The sequence below is a fragment of the Trachypithecus francoisi genome, unplaced genomic scaffold (assembly GCF_009764315.1).
Source record: "Trachypithecus francoisi isolate TF-2019V2 unplaced genomic scaffold, Tfra_2.0 Lachesis_group10, whole genome shotgun sequence".
In the NCBI taxonomy this organism is placed as follows: Eukaryota; Metazoa; Chordata; class Mammalia; order Primates; family Cercopithecidae; genus Trachypithecus; species Trachypithecus francoisi.
Window position 1 is genome coordinate 113,972,480 of NW_022681455.1, and position 14,065 is coordinate 113,986,544.

Sequence of the window (14,065 nt, forward strand, 5' to 3'; positions counted from 1 at the left end):
TCTGGTCCCATAAGGGTCTTTGATAAGATCCAGCAGATCAACTATTGGAAGCTTTCAGACTACTGGGCATCAGGAAGTATTGCTCTGAATCATAAGTACCCTTGACAACATCCAGTATCATAAGCAAGCCTTCATACATAAGCAGCAAAGATAAAACCTTTAAGCTCTGCTCTAAAAATATTTAAGATAGAAGGAATAATGGCCCTGTCTGTAGGAAGGAAAGTATAGGATAATAAAGTAGCAGTTTTACTTTTCAGGTAGACAATAGAAGGAAAAGTGCTAGCCAAGGAAGGCTAACTGTCCCTCAAGTTTAATAAGAAAGCTCATCCCAATTTCACCTGGCCATTCCCCATTTTAAGTTCAGGCCTAATAATTAATACTGTGTCTTACCATCAATATACATACATAGCTACCCTTTTTAGGAATAATTATGTATTTTGGATATTGGTTTGATAAACTCTTATTGAGTATCTCCTTCAAGCAAGGTTGTATATTAGGTGCAAGAAGTCATGTATTTGGGTTTGTTAGACATTCCTGATGCATGACTACTACTGCCCTCACTTTTGACTCTGAATTATTTATCCAAATTCAGGATTGCCCGTTCTCTAAACTATTCCCTAAACTAACTTAAAAATACAGTAAAAGAAATAACAAGGGAATTTAAAAGGGTAGAAAATATCCATTTAACACAAAGAAAGGCAGTCATGAAGGAATAAAGGAACAGAAAAGACATGAGACATATAGAAAATAAGTAGCATGAGTCCTGCCCTATCAACAATCACATTAGATGTCAATGTATTAAATACTTCAATTAAAAGTTAGAGAATGGCAGAATGGATTAGAACAAAGCAAACAAACCCCCCAAAATGATCTATCTATATGCTTTTTACAAGATACCACACTTTAGATTTAAAGATATGAATAAGTTGAAACCAAAAGGGTAGAAATGTCTATATCATGCAAACAGTATCAAAAGAAAGCTGGAGAGACTATGTTATACCAGGCAAAATAGAAACAAAATTTGTTACTCAAGACAAAGAAGGGCATTTTACAATGATAAGATAGTGAATTCATCAAAAAGATATGGCAATTACAAACACACATCTAATAACAGAGCACCAAAATATGTGAAGTGCAGACAGACAGAATTGAAGGGAAAAATAGACAATTCAGCAAAATAGCAGGGGATGTCAATACCCCACTTTCAATAATAAAAAAAACTAAGCAGAAGATCATAAAGGAAATAGAAGAGTTGAACACTATAAACCACCTAGACCTAACAGACATCTACAGCACACTCTACCCAACAGGAATAAAAGAAAGGACATTACTGCCAACCTTACAGAAATTAAAAGGATTAGTGATAATGCTATGAACAATTGTATGCCAAAAATTAGATAATGTAGATGACATGAACAAATTCCTAGAAAGACATGAACTACCAAAACTGACTCAAGAAGAGATAGAGAATCTGAATAGACCTGTAATATATTCCAACCAAAAACAAACAAACAAAAAACAGGATCAAGTGGCTTCACTGGTGAATTCTACTGAATGTTTAATGAAGAATTGTCGTAAATCTTTCACAAACTCTTCCAAAAAATGAGAAGGTAGGAACACTTGTCAACTCATTTTATGAGGCCAATATTACCCTGATACCAAAACCGAACAAAAACATTACAAGAAAAGAAAGCTAAAAACCCATAACCTTTATGGATTTACACCCAAAAGTCTTTTTTTTTTTTTTTTTTTTTTTTTGAGGCGGAGTCTCGCTCTGTCGCCCAGACTGGAGTGCAGTGGCCGGATCTCAGCTCACTGCAAGCTCCGCCTCCCGGGTTTACGCCATTCTCCTGCCTCAGCCTCCCGAGTAGCTGGGACTACAGGCGCCCGCCACCTCGCCCGGCTAGTTTTTGTATTTTTTTAGTAGAGACGGGGTTTCACCGTGTTACCCAGGATGGTCTTGATCTCCTGACCTCGTGATCCGCCCGCCTCGGCCTCCCAAAGTGCTGGGATTACAGGCTTGAGCCACCGCGCCCGGCCACCCAAAAGTCTTTGACAAAATACTAGCAAACCAAATCCAGCAACATGTGGAAAGGATTATACCCCATCACCAAGTGGGATTCATCCTAGGAATGAAAGGTTGGCTTAACGTACGAAAATCAATCAATGTAATACAACATATTAATAGAATAAAGGACAAAAGCCACATGATTATTTCAATAAACACAGAAAAAGCATTTGCCAAAATTCAGCACCCTTTTATGATTAAAAAAAAGTAACAAACTAGGAGTAGAAGGGAACTGCCTCTACATGGGTCAAAGACTGAAATGTAAGGGCTGAAACTATAAAACTGTTAGAAGAAAACATAGGGATAGGCCTGGTGCAGTGGCTCATGCCTGTAATCTCAGCACTTTGGGAGGCTGAGGCAGGCAGATTACCTGAGGTCAGGAGTTTGAGACCAGCCTGACCAACATGGTGAAACCCTGTCTATACTAAAAATACAAAAAAATTAGCTGGGCATGGTGGTGTGTGCCTGCATTCCCAGCTACTTGGGAGGCTGAGGCAGGAAAATCACTTGAACCCAGGAGGCGGAGATTGCAGTGAGTGGAGATTGTGACACCGCACTCCAGCCTGGGTGACAGAGTGAGACTCTATCTCAAAAACAAACAAACAAACAAACAAACATAGGGATAAATATCCATATCCAAAAACCAAATAAGCAATAGTTTTCAGATAATCAGCATCTAAGCACAAGCAACCAAAGGAAAAATAAATAAATTAGACTTCATCAGAATGTAAAAAAGTTTGTGCTGCAAAGGGGATACTATTAAGAAAGTGAAAAGACAACCTACACAATGGGAGAAAGTATTTGCAACTCATATATCTGATAAGGGACAATAATAAATTACTAGACAATTCTAACTCAATAAATAATTCAATTTAAAAATGGACAAAGCGTTTAAGCAGACAGTTCTCAAAGAAGATATACAAAAGGCCAATAACACATGAAAAGACTGTCAACATCATTAATCCTCAGGGAGATGTAAATCAAAACCCCACAATGAGACACTACTTCACACTCACTTGGATGTCTATAATCTTAAAATGGAAAATACAGTAATTCCCCTTTCTCTGCATTTTTAGGCCCCAAAGTGCAAAAGTAAAATTAGCGTTACTCAAACACAAGCACTGCAATACTGTGGCAGTTGATCTGATAACCAAGACAGCTACTAAGTGACTAAAGAGAGGGCAGCGTCATGCAGCATCGATACACTGGACAAAAGGGTGATTCATGACCCAGGCTGGACAGACAGTGGATGACACAAGACTTCATCACACTACTCAAAATGACAGGCATTTAACAATGTATGAGTGATCTATTTCTGGAAATTTTTTATTTAATATTTTTGGACCGTGTTGACCATAAGTAACTGAAACAACAGGAAGTCAAAACTACAGATGAGGAACTACTATAAGTGTTGACGAAAAGGTGGGGGAATGAGAACCCCCATGCACTGATAATTAGAAATGTAAGACATGGCAGCCACTTTAGAAAATGGTTTATCAGCACCTCAAACAGGTAAACACTGAGTTACCATGTGACCAGCAATTCCATTCCTAGGTATATACCCAGGAGGAATGAAAGCATATATCCACACAAAAACTTGTACATGAATATTTATAACAGTATTATTCATAGTAGCCAAAGATAAATGAAATGTGGCATATCCGTACAATGGAATGCTATTTGACCATAAAAAGGAATGAAAAAAAAAATGAAGCACTGATAGATGCTACGACACGGTAGCATGGATGAACCTTGCTACCACGGTCTTTTGTGACTACTTCTTTCCCTTGTGATAATGTTTTCAAGGTTCAGCCATGGTGACACCATTATAAACCTTGAAAATAAGGTTCATCCATTATGAACCCTGAAAACATTATGAAAAAAGCCAGTCATAAAAGACAACACATTACATGATTCCATTTGTATGAAATGATTAAAATAGGCAAATCTATGTAGATCTGAGTTGGATTAGTGGTTGCCTAGGGCTGGTGGGTGCAGGATAGATTGTGACAGCTAAAGGGCATGAGGTTTCTTTTTGAGGTGATGAAAATGTTCTCAAATTGACTGTAGTGATGGTTGCATATATTTGTGAATATACAAAAAACATTGATTTGTACACTTTAAATGTGTGAATTTTATGATGTGTGAATTATATGTCAATGAAGCTGTCATTTAAAGAAAAACAACACAGGAGCCTGTAATAGTGAGCAATACTTCTGTAATTTCCTGGTTGAATTTTTTAAATCTCTGATCTCTTCTCCTAAAGATCCCAGAGTAGTCATGCATGTCACTTGCAATGTCTAAATAAGTTAAGGTGTACTTGGGTTCTCCACTGTGAATAATAGGATTTAGGGATCTCCCAGAAATCTGCTCACAAGTGAACTTGGACTAGTTAGTACTCCACCTGCACTGTGGAGGGTAAGCCTCCCGTTCTATCTTCTGGACATTTCCATTTACCAAAATTCACACACCACTTCTTGATTTTGGATGTTCATTTCTAGTTTCTTTCAACAGAACCTGACTATGGAAAGAATCTTTATGGGGATTTATCACCAAACTCATGATCGATTGCTAAGAGAAATAGACTTACCTAAATTTCCTCCTCAGTTCACTTCCTTTAAAGCTTAGTGTTTCTTGTGTCCAATAATGTTGCATTGTTAGTGGTTTCTAGCATTTCAAACCACTAGCAACAATTTTGAAAACCTGCTAAAAATCTAGTGTCATTAATAAATGTCTATTCATAAAGGGTAAAAATGCCTGTATAATAATACATCATCTGTTCTCAGCTCCACACGTTAGCACTGACTTGACTTGTTATTTTACTTTGTCAGAAATACTTTCTTGGGCCTCATAGCCCAGGAAATGTCTATAAAGTTAATATTGTAGGTTCTGGAATTTTGTTTCTTTTTTATTGCCAGGTACTCATTTCTCAATACCGCATAAGCTAGTATTTTAGCTAGTATGCCTTGAAAGATCATAACAAATATAGTTTTACTCTTCCTATTTACTCTTCCAATTCATGACACAGTATTTTCAGTGGTTGGATAAACAACACTGTAAAATTAGTGTGATTTTTAAAAATTACCCATAAGCAATTTTCTTCCCTCCTATTTTTACATATGTGATTTTATAAAGTTTGAACCATAGCACAGATATATTTTGTATTCAACTTGTCTCACTTACATATTGTAATAATTGAATCATTCTCTCTCTTTTCTTTCAAATTATAGTTTTAACAGACCCCTGCATTGATTTATGGCACAACCTTGGCATAGACTGTCCTAACATTCTGAATCCCTGTGAGAATTAATGTGACCATATCTAAGTCCAGAAGGGATTGTTCAGCCACAGTTCCCTCAGTTACATGTGCCTTTGGACAAGTGTCATGTATCTCTGGTTGTTTAAACTTCTGCATTGATTAAATGTCTGCTTCGTGTACATTTTTTAAACTTCTTTCCTACTTTCTTTAGCATCTCGTGCATGTCAGGCAGACACTTTTGGTCTGTTTGTTACTTTGGTCCCCAAAAGCTTCTTTTCAAGTGAAGCATATAGCCTGCCGGCCTGTTTGTTGACTTCATTCTCAACTGGATCCTAATTCCTGGCTGAGTCCCAACTACTCCCTTTAAAATCACTTTCGATCATCAGCGTGAAATATAATAAATGCTCATGAGAAAGTTACACTTGAAACTTGTTGCAGTGAGTCTTTGCTGTGGCCATTCCTCCCAGGCTTACAACAACCTCTCATCACATTATGGTCAGAGCTGGAGCAACTGGAAGTACCACTAAGACACCATCATATTCTGCATGGTATGACACATACAACATCTGGAGCTTGGTGAATTAAAAGATTCTTGCTTAATGTGTTTTATGCTATCTGTGTGTCTATAACATTTAAAAGTTTTGCCACACAGATGGGACACTTTTCAGTTCTTGCTTTTGGCCTACAGAGATGGATCATGGAGAAAAATAATTGTTTCTCTGAAGGTAAACAAGATAACTTAATAGATTAGTTTTCTTTTGCTGTTGTAACAAATTATCATAAATTTAGTAGCTTCAAACAACACATATTTAATATTTTACAGTTTTATAGCCTTAATGCAGGTCTAGCTGGGCTAAAATCAGTGTTGGCAGGGCTGTGTTTCCTTCTGAAGGCTCTAGAGGGGAACCCATTTCCTAACCTTTTTTGGCTTTCTGAGGCTGCTCACATTCCTGGATGCATGGTTTCCTTCTTCTGTGTTCAAAGCCAGGTTGAGTTCTCAGATTGCAGCACTCTGACCTCCTCTTCTGTCTCTGTCCTCTATTTTTAATATCACCCTTGTGATTACAATGGGCCTACCAGGATAAGACAGGATAATCTCCCCATCTTAAATTCAGTTAATTAGCAACCCTAATTCCATCTGCTACCTTAATTCCTCTTTGCCATGTAACCTAATATATTCATAGGTTCTGGGAATTAGGACATAGATATCTCTGGGAGCCATTATTCTATCTACCATGCCTTCTAAGCTAGAAGTCATAGAATCTCTCTATTATTTATTTTAAGCTAGAGCATCTCTCCAAGATCATGAAACCTTGCACTGAGAGAGAAATAGACCAACATTTACAGTAAAGAGTCATTCAATGTCACCTAGTCCAGTCCTCTTTTTTATACATGAGGAAGAGAAACAGAAGCTGATAGAGATAAAGTGGCTGGCCAACATCACAGTGAGTAAATGTCACAGTGGTAGGAATGTCACAGTGGTAGGAGCGGAATTGGAACAGTTTATATGACAGCATGGACAGGGATAACTAATATAGTGATAGTCTTTGATGTGTATTGCATGATTAGACCTATAATTTTTATTTCTCGACACATTGATAACTTTACATGATGTGTGTCTCATTCAAAATAACAACATTTTGTGCCCTTGTTTGATGATCCATCTGCTCTGCCCCTCACCTATTCATTGGTAGAAATAAGACAGTAAGTTAACCACAGCATTATTTGTCAAAACCCATGGTTTGAATCATGAAAGAGAATTTTAAGAACCACTGTGATAGACCATCATCATGTCATCATTTCTTTAAATCCTGGATACTATAATTGACATAATGTCAAGCTATGGTTTTTGTACTTATCCTTGCCCCACTTCCTGATTGTGACTCTGATTCACTGGGTTCTCTCCTTCTCCCCCACCTTGTATTCCTCCTTCCAGAGGCTGTGTCATTGGACCTACCTTCCATTTTAATGTTCCAGCTCTGCACTTTGGTGATGTTTCCTTTGGTGAGTAATTTTCCATTTTAAATTAGAAATTGAATAGGATTCCTTTTCTCTACATGGAAGGAGGAAGGTTTACAAAGGACCCCCCTTCCACATCCCTGGAATACAAAGTCCAGCACAAGGACATTCAGAACACATGCCGTATATCTGATTGCCCTGCGTAAGGAAACAGAGTCCACACAACCATCCCAAGTCAGTTACCGCCAAGAAATCTCATACTGATTCATTGTTTGGAATCTACTCTATTGTTCAGCTCTGAAATGTTAATGTAAATGCTATATATCAGTGGTAAGCCCACTATTGAGCTCCAAGAATATCTGAAACTCTTTTATCTAGAAGTCAGACCCTTAGAAAACATCAAGGCCCCTAATATAGTACATTTCAGTAGAATATGGCAAAGGAGAAGCCTATCCCCAAGATGCCACTGATTTCCTCAAAATGCTCTTCTGCTTTGAGGTATCTACAGTTTCTAGTGAGTGCCAATGGCCATAAATACATCACAAACACAGGGCTTTTAAAGTGCAGGTATTGATTTTTATAAATGGGGCTACTTCTAACATGAATTGCTTCATTTAATGTGCTCTACGTTGAGTAGTAGAGGTCACTAGTGATTTCAAGTTACAGTTTTAACAGTGGTGGCAGCGGAAGCCACATTGTGATAAGATAAAAAATAATTGGTAAAGATACTCAAAGTAATATATATTTGACAAAGTGTAGTCACTCTCTTAGATATACCTATGGGACAGATTTTGTTTATAAGAAATTATCCTCACTAACTAAAGAGTTTTTATGGTAGCTCTGCAATTTAAAAATAAATACATTTATTTTGAACAGTTGATATGTTCCTTTTGCATGATCCTTAGATGCGGCCTGAGTTTTAGATCCTAGATGCAGCTGTTCAATCCCCATCCATTACCTACCCTCATTCTACGCAGCTTGGCAACTATGCCTCTCCCACACTGGCATAAGACTAGACATTTATACATGAAGTGGATGAGCCAAAGGACTTATGGATTGCTGGACACCAGGTGTAGCTGAGAGTAGGAGTATTGTATTGATATCAAGCAATTAAGTACAAGTCAGCATCCTAAATTGTGAGACTCCTCCATGCCCTACCTGTCCCTTCCACTTGAGCTCCCCAAACACTGACAGACATAAAACTTACATATTGACAGGAAACTAATGTTGAGAAATTCATCCAGAATGTAGCACTGAAAGCAAAAGAGTTAGACTATATGAAAGGGAAATAAAGGGACATGGAAAATAAGATTTAAAAGTTCCAACTAACTTATATATAATAGATACAAGTTCTAAGTTTAAAAGTTCTAACTTGTATCTAATAGAAATTCTAGATGGAGAAAGAATGAAAATGGCCAAAGAGCAATATTTGAAGAGATGGCGGCTGAGAATTTCTAAACTGAAGAAAAACATTTGTCCTTATGGTGTGCAGCTGGTTGCTTCTTTGATTCTGTGGCTCCACCATAGGTGGCATGTAGCTTCTATGTCTTGGTCAAGATTTCTGCTCTAACCTTAGCCATCATACTCACATTCCAGCCAGCAGAAAGGAGGAAGAGACAGGAAGGTCTTAAAAGAAAGGGTACGCCCCATTATATCCCATTGATGAGTACTTATTTGTGTGGCCACAACCAAGCTGCACATAAGGCTAGGAAATACAGCCTCACTCTGGTTGGCCACATTCACAACCAGAGCTTAGGGATTTTGTTACTTCCTGAAGAAGGAAAAGGATAGTGGGAGATAACCAGCAATTTTGCTGTAACTCAGCAAATCTGGGCAACATCAGCCAGGCGTAGTGGCTCACATCTATAATCCTGGCACTTTGGGAGGCCCAGGAGTTCAAGACCAGCCCAGGCAACATAGCAAGACCCCATCTCTACAAAAAAAAAAAAAAAAGCAATCAGCTGAGTGTAGTTGTACATACCTGTGGTCCCAGCTACCTAAGAGGCTGAAGCAGGAGGATCTCTTGAGCCCAGGAGTTGGAGGCTGCAGTGAGCTGTGATTGCACTACTGCACTCTAGCCTAGGCAAAAGAGCAAGACCTTGTCTCTAAAAAACAAATAAACAACAACAACAACAAAACCCTCATAACTCTCGTTAGGAACCAGGAAAGAAATAACAATTGCAGATATTTAAGGCAGTAAAAACAGATAAGAGAATGCTTTAAAAATAGGAGAAATGGATGAGTTGGGGGAAAATATATGTTATTAAAATTACCACAAGGAGGAGACCCTGAAGAGAAAAATAATCATAGAATATACTGAAAAAGAAATCAAGTATCCACCCCTGAAGAAAAGACACTAGGTCAAACAGCTTTACAAGTGTGTTCTACCAAATGGTGAAGAAATGGATGTATCTCACATCACAGAAAAATGTAGAAAGCTATTAACTCATTTTAGGAGACAAATTCACAGTAAAACAACACAAGAAAAGAAAAATATAGACCCATCTCTCTTATGAACATTGATTTTAAAGCATTAGCAAATCACATGCATAGAGATGCATTTTTAAAATTACATCATGACCAAGTAGAATTTATCCCAGAAATGCAAAATGGTTTAATAACAGGAAATCCATTCATGTAATTTACCACAATTTATATCATCGCAGTTCATGCTGAGAAAAATATTCCACAGAATCCAACACTCATTCATAATTAGAAATAAAAATTCTTAGAAAACTAGGAGTAGGAGGGAAATTCCTTAATATGATGAATGAAAAATAGAAAAAACCTATAGTGGGAAAATGTATTTAATGGGGACCTTTGTTCACGTAGTAACGTACATTTCGTAATATTAATTTATCTATGTTCTAGACACTATTCTGGGGACTGGGATATTACAATTAAATGTTGAAAGCATTCTCATTCATTTTCAGAGGCAAAAAAGCAAAACCAAAAAACTATTCTCAAGCTATCATATAACATTGTCCTGGAGGTCCAAGCCATTATGATAAGAAAATAAAAGGAAATAAAAGATAAGTAGTTGAAAAGAAAAAAACAAAACTATCATAGTTTGTAGAATGTAGTATTCTCTACCTAGAAAAACTGTGGTAATTAACTGACAGGGCATTAGAACTAATAAGAGTTTAGCAAGGTATTCAAGCAAAATATTATTAAAAAGTAGATTTTTAAATACATCAGCAATGATTAACTAGAAAATATAATAGAAAAATGTCATTTAAGAATGTAAAACTATATAATAACCTAACAATAAATGTGCAGACACTACAGGAAGAAGATAATTGGCTAATTCCCTGGGGAAAAATTCACGGAAAGAGCCAATAAATTTTTGAAACAAAGACCAATGACTGTGGACTTTATCAGATATTAAAATGTACTTTAAAGCATAGGCAAATAGACTAATAGAAACAAAGCCATGACTACAGGGGAATTCACACATGCTCATTGTGAAATTTCAGATCAGCGGAGGCGTGAGCTGCTTCCTAAAAGGCGGAGAAACAACTGGTTATCAATGGGAAATCATAGAAAAGTGAGACTTTTACCTCAGATCTTTCACAGAAAAAAATCTCAGCTCTATTACACAGCTAACTGTGAAAAACAAACTTTTTAAAATATCAGGAGAAAATATAGGTAGTTATGTTTATATGCTAGCAAGTGTGAAGGTCTTAAACAAGATGCCCAATGCAAAAGCCATAAAGAAAAAGGTTGGTAAGTGTGGCTCCCTAGCATTAAGCAAATTTCCAAACAAAAGATTTCAGGAATACAGTAAAAAGACAATGCTTGCAACACAAATAATAGGCAAAGTATTAAAATCAGAATACATGAACCTTCAGAATATGTGAAACTAACTCCTGCTAATCCATGAGGAAAAGTGAAATTATCCAATAGAAAAATTGGCAAAATAGATGAATAGGTATGAATCGGTAAGTGTATAAACAGAATAGAAGGTCTATGAAAGACATATTAAAAGATGCTTAATCTCAATCATCTTAGATGTTTTTTGTGAAGAAAATATGAATATTTTTTATAATCCAACTAGTATTTCTCATGTGTTCCCACTCTACCAAGCAAGCATGGCAGGAGTTGGGGAGCACTGAGACGCTGGCCTGTGGGTGCCTCATCTAGCTAACCACTTACCCGTGGTGCTCATTTCCACTGAGGTATTGTGGGAACACTGATGGCTTGTCCTTTTGGCTCCATCAGAGCCAACACTGACTTGGCTTCCACTGACTCCATCCTCCCTAGAGCTAGACCTGTGCTTCCCCCATGAAGCTACTGAGCACACTGAGATGTGCTGTAAGTGTAAAATACTGTTGATTACATGTTGAAATGATATTTCTGACATGTTGGGTTAAATATACTATGTTGTTAAAATTAATGTCACCTATTTGTGTTTTGCATTGTATTTCCATTGGACAGTGTTGGCCTAAACTCTCCTCTCCCTTCATAGCCATTGAGGTATGGTTGTCTGGCCTCTTGCTATGGCAACCCTGTTGTAGACCCATGGCAAGGTTCACTGTTCTCAATCCAACTACCTTCCAGAACCATGCGTGGGAGGAAGGGTGCCATGTATACATGTGTAATGCCTGGGTCCTTCTCCAGCCACACAGGAACTGAGAGATACTTGAGTACTAAGATTCCCTTTTGACCTAAGCATACCATTTTTATCCTGAGTTAGCTGCCCCAGGCAGGTATGAGGATGTTCTGTGAAGTGGTCTGCTCTGAGATTCCCAACTAGAAAGCTAGGCAGAAGACCCTTTGCTTCCAGCATCCCCTCAACCTATTTAGCCACCCTATCCCTGAGATTCTGGCCTGTAAGGCAGATGCCATGATGTACACATCTGGCTTCTCTGTTATTCTTCCCCTTCCCACACTCCACTGAGACAAAAGGAGTAGCCTTTCCACTTCCTCTTCCTGTTTGCCAGAACTCTGATATCATCGCCTCCTTTTCCTGTATGCTGTATGCCAAATAAGAGAATAACCTGTGTGTCCATTTAAAGAATAACCTGTGTGCCAATTGAAAGGCTCTTATTCATTTTCAAAACAATGACACTGATAACATTATTCTTCATCAGATCTAGAATGGGATTTTTGATGTTAGGGAGCTCTGGGTCACACAAAACCAGGTACGCATGCTCCAAGGTTAGATAGGTTTTTCCCTTAACCATCTTCTATTTGGGCCTCCTTTATTAGGACACAGGAAAGATTATCATTGGGTAATTTATCCATAGTTTCCTTGAGCTATAGAAATAAAAATCAACAGCTGTTCCTCATAGCTGGTTCAGCTGAAAGTTTTGGTAATTAGCTTAGCTGAAAATTAGAAACAGTTTACTTTTCTTTTGTTGTATATATCTTATTGAACCATTTGATGATATAGCAGCTATACAAGAGGCCAGAAGACACTGCAGAACCATGTCCCCCAAGATTTCCCAAACCTCAGACATGGAAACTTATCTCAAAAACCAACTTAATGTGCCTTCAAAACCCAAGTTATATTTTCTTTTAGTTTAGCTATGAATGCTATAAATTCTTTAATCTTCTCTGTATTGTGGCAGGAAATGTCAGCAATAACATACCTTTTGGGCTTGCCAACAGGAAATCTAAGGCAATCTGGTTTTCAAAACCACATGGGTCAGTGGATTTAGGCTACTTTGCTTTGCTTCTGGAGTCTGCACTGCATCAACCAAAGTGAGGGACAATTTTGTGATAATTTCCAATTATATGACCCCCACAGTTGAAGCCTCATGACTCCAACAAAGTACCATTATTTCCCCAGGTGGATTGGTCTCATCAATCAGACACAAAGAAGCATGGTGGCACTGGAGGATGTGGAGAGGCATTTGAAACTTTGAAACTTTGAAACTTTCTTCCTTCCTTCCTTCCTTCCTCCCTCCCTCCCTCCCTCCCTCCGTCCGTCTCTCTCTCTCTCTCTCCTTCTTTCTTTCTTTCTTTTTTGTTTTTTTTTGAGACAGTCTCATTCTGTTGCCCAGGCTGGAATGCAATGGCACCATGTTGGCTCACTGCAATCTCCATCTCCCAAGCAAGCAATTCTCCTGCCTCAGCCTCCCAAGTACCTGGGATTACAGGTGCCTACCACCATACCTGGCTAATTTTTTTTATATTCTTAGTAGAGACGGGAGGTTTTACTATGTTGGCCAGGCTGGTCTCGAGCTCCTGACCTCAGGTGATCCACCTGCCTCTGCCTCCCAAGTGCTGGGATTACAGGTGTGAACCACCATGCCTGGCCACATTTGAAGCTTTCTAATTATTACCCCACATGTGCAAGTAGGAAGGCGTTAATGAGACAGATGAGCATAAGCTTGTTATTAGCTCAGGAATAGGGATGCATATAGTTCCTGATGAAAAAATGAGACTGATCGTTCCAGAAGTAAGCCAAGAATTGGAGGAATATTTTAGTTGTTTCAGAATGACAGACATATTGGGTGGGGTTAAAAAAGGTTTGCAGAGGCTAATATAGTGCTGGGGAATACTTGAAGCTAACTAAAGTTGACAGTATTATCCCTGTATTGGCATTAAGTTCCAGTCCTGAAAAGAAGTCTGTTACAGATTAGGGTTGGAGGTGTGGCATTCATTTGCTTGGTGGTGAAGATATAGATTTTGCATCAGGGTCTGCTGGAATTGATGATGATGTGATAGATGGGTGGTGGGTAAATAGTACTATATGTTGGTTTCTGAAATTTCTATGGCCATAAAGATTTTTGATGGTAGGATTGGATGTTGGATGACATAACCAGTAATTA

General features: G+C 38.0%; 1 protein-coding gene across 1 annotated transcript in view; it reads left to right on the plus strand.

Annotated features, from left to right (window-relative positions):
* The window catches only part of HYDIN (HYDIN axonemal central pair apparatus protein), a 388,294-nt gene that overhangs the window by 105,892 nt on the left and 268,337 nt on the right, over positions 1-14,065 (plus strand). The window contains 1 exon segment of the mRNA XM_033218949.1: positions 7,264-7,331. Within this exon segment, the coding sequence (XP_033074840.1) occupies positions 7,264-7,331 (68 nt within the window).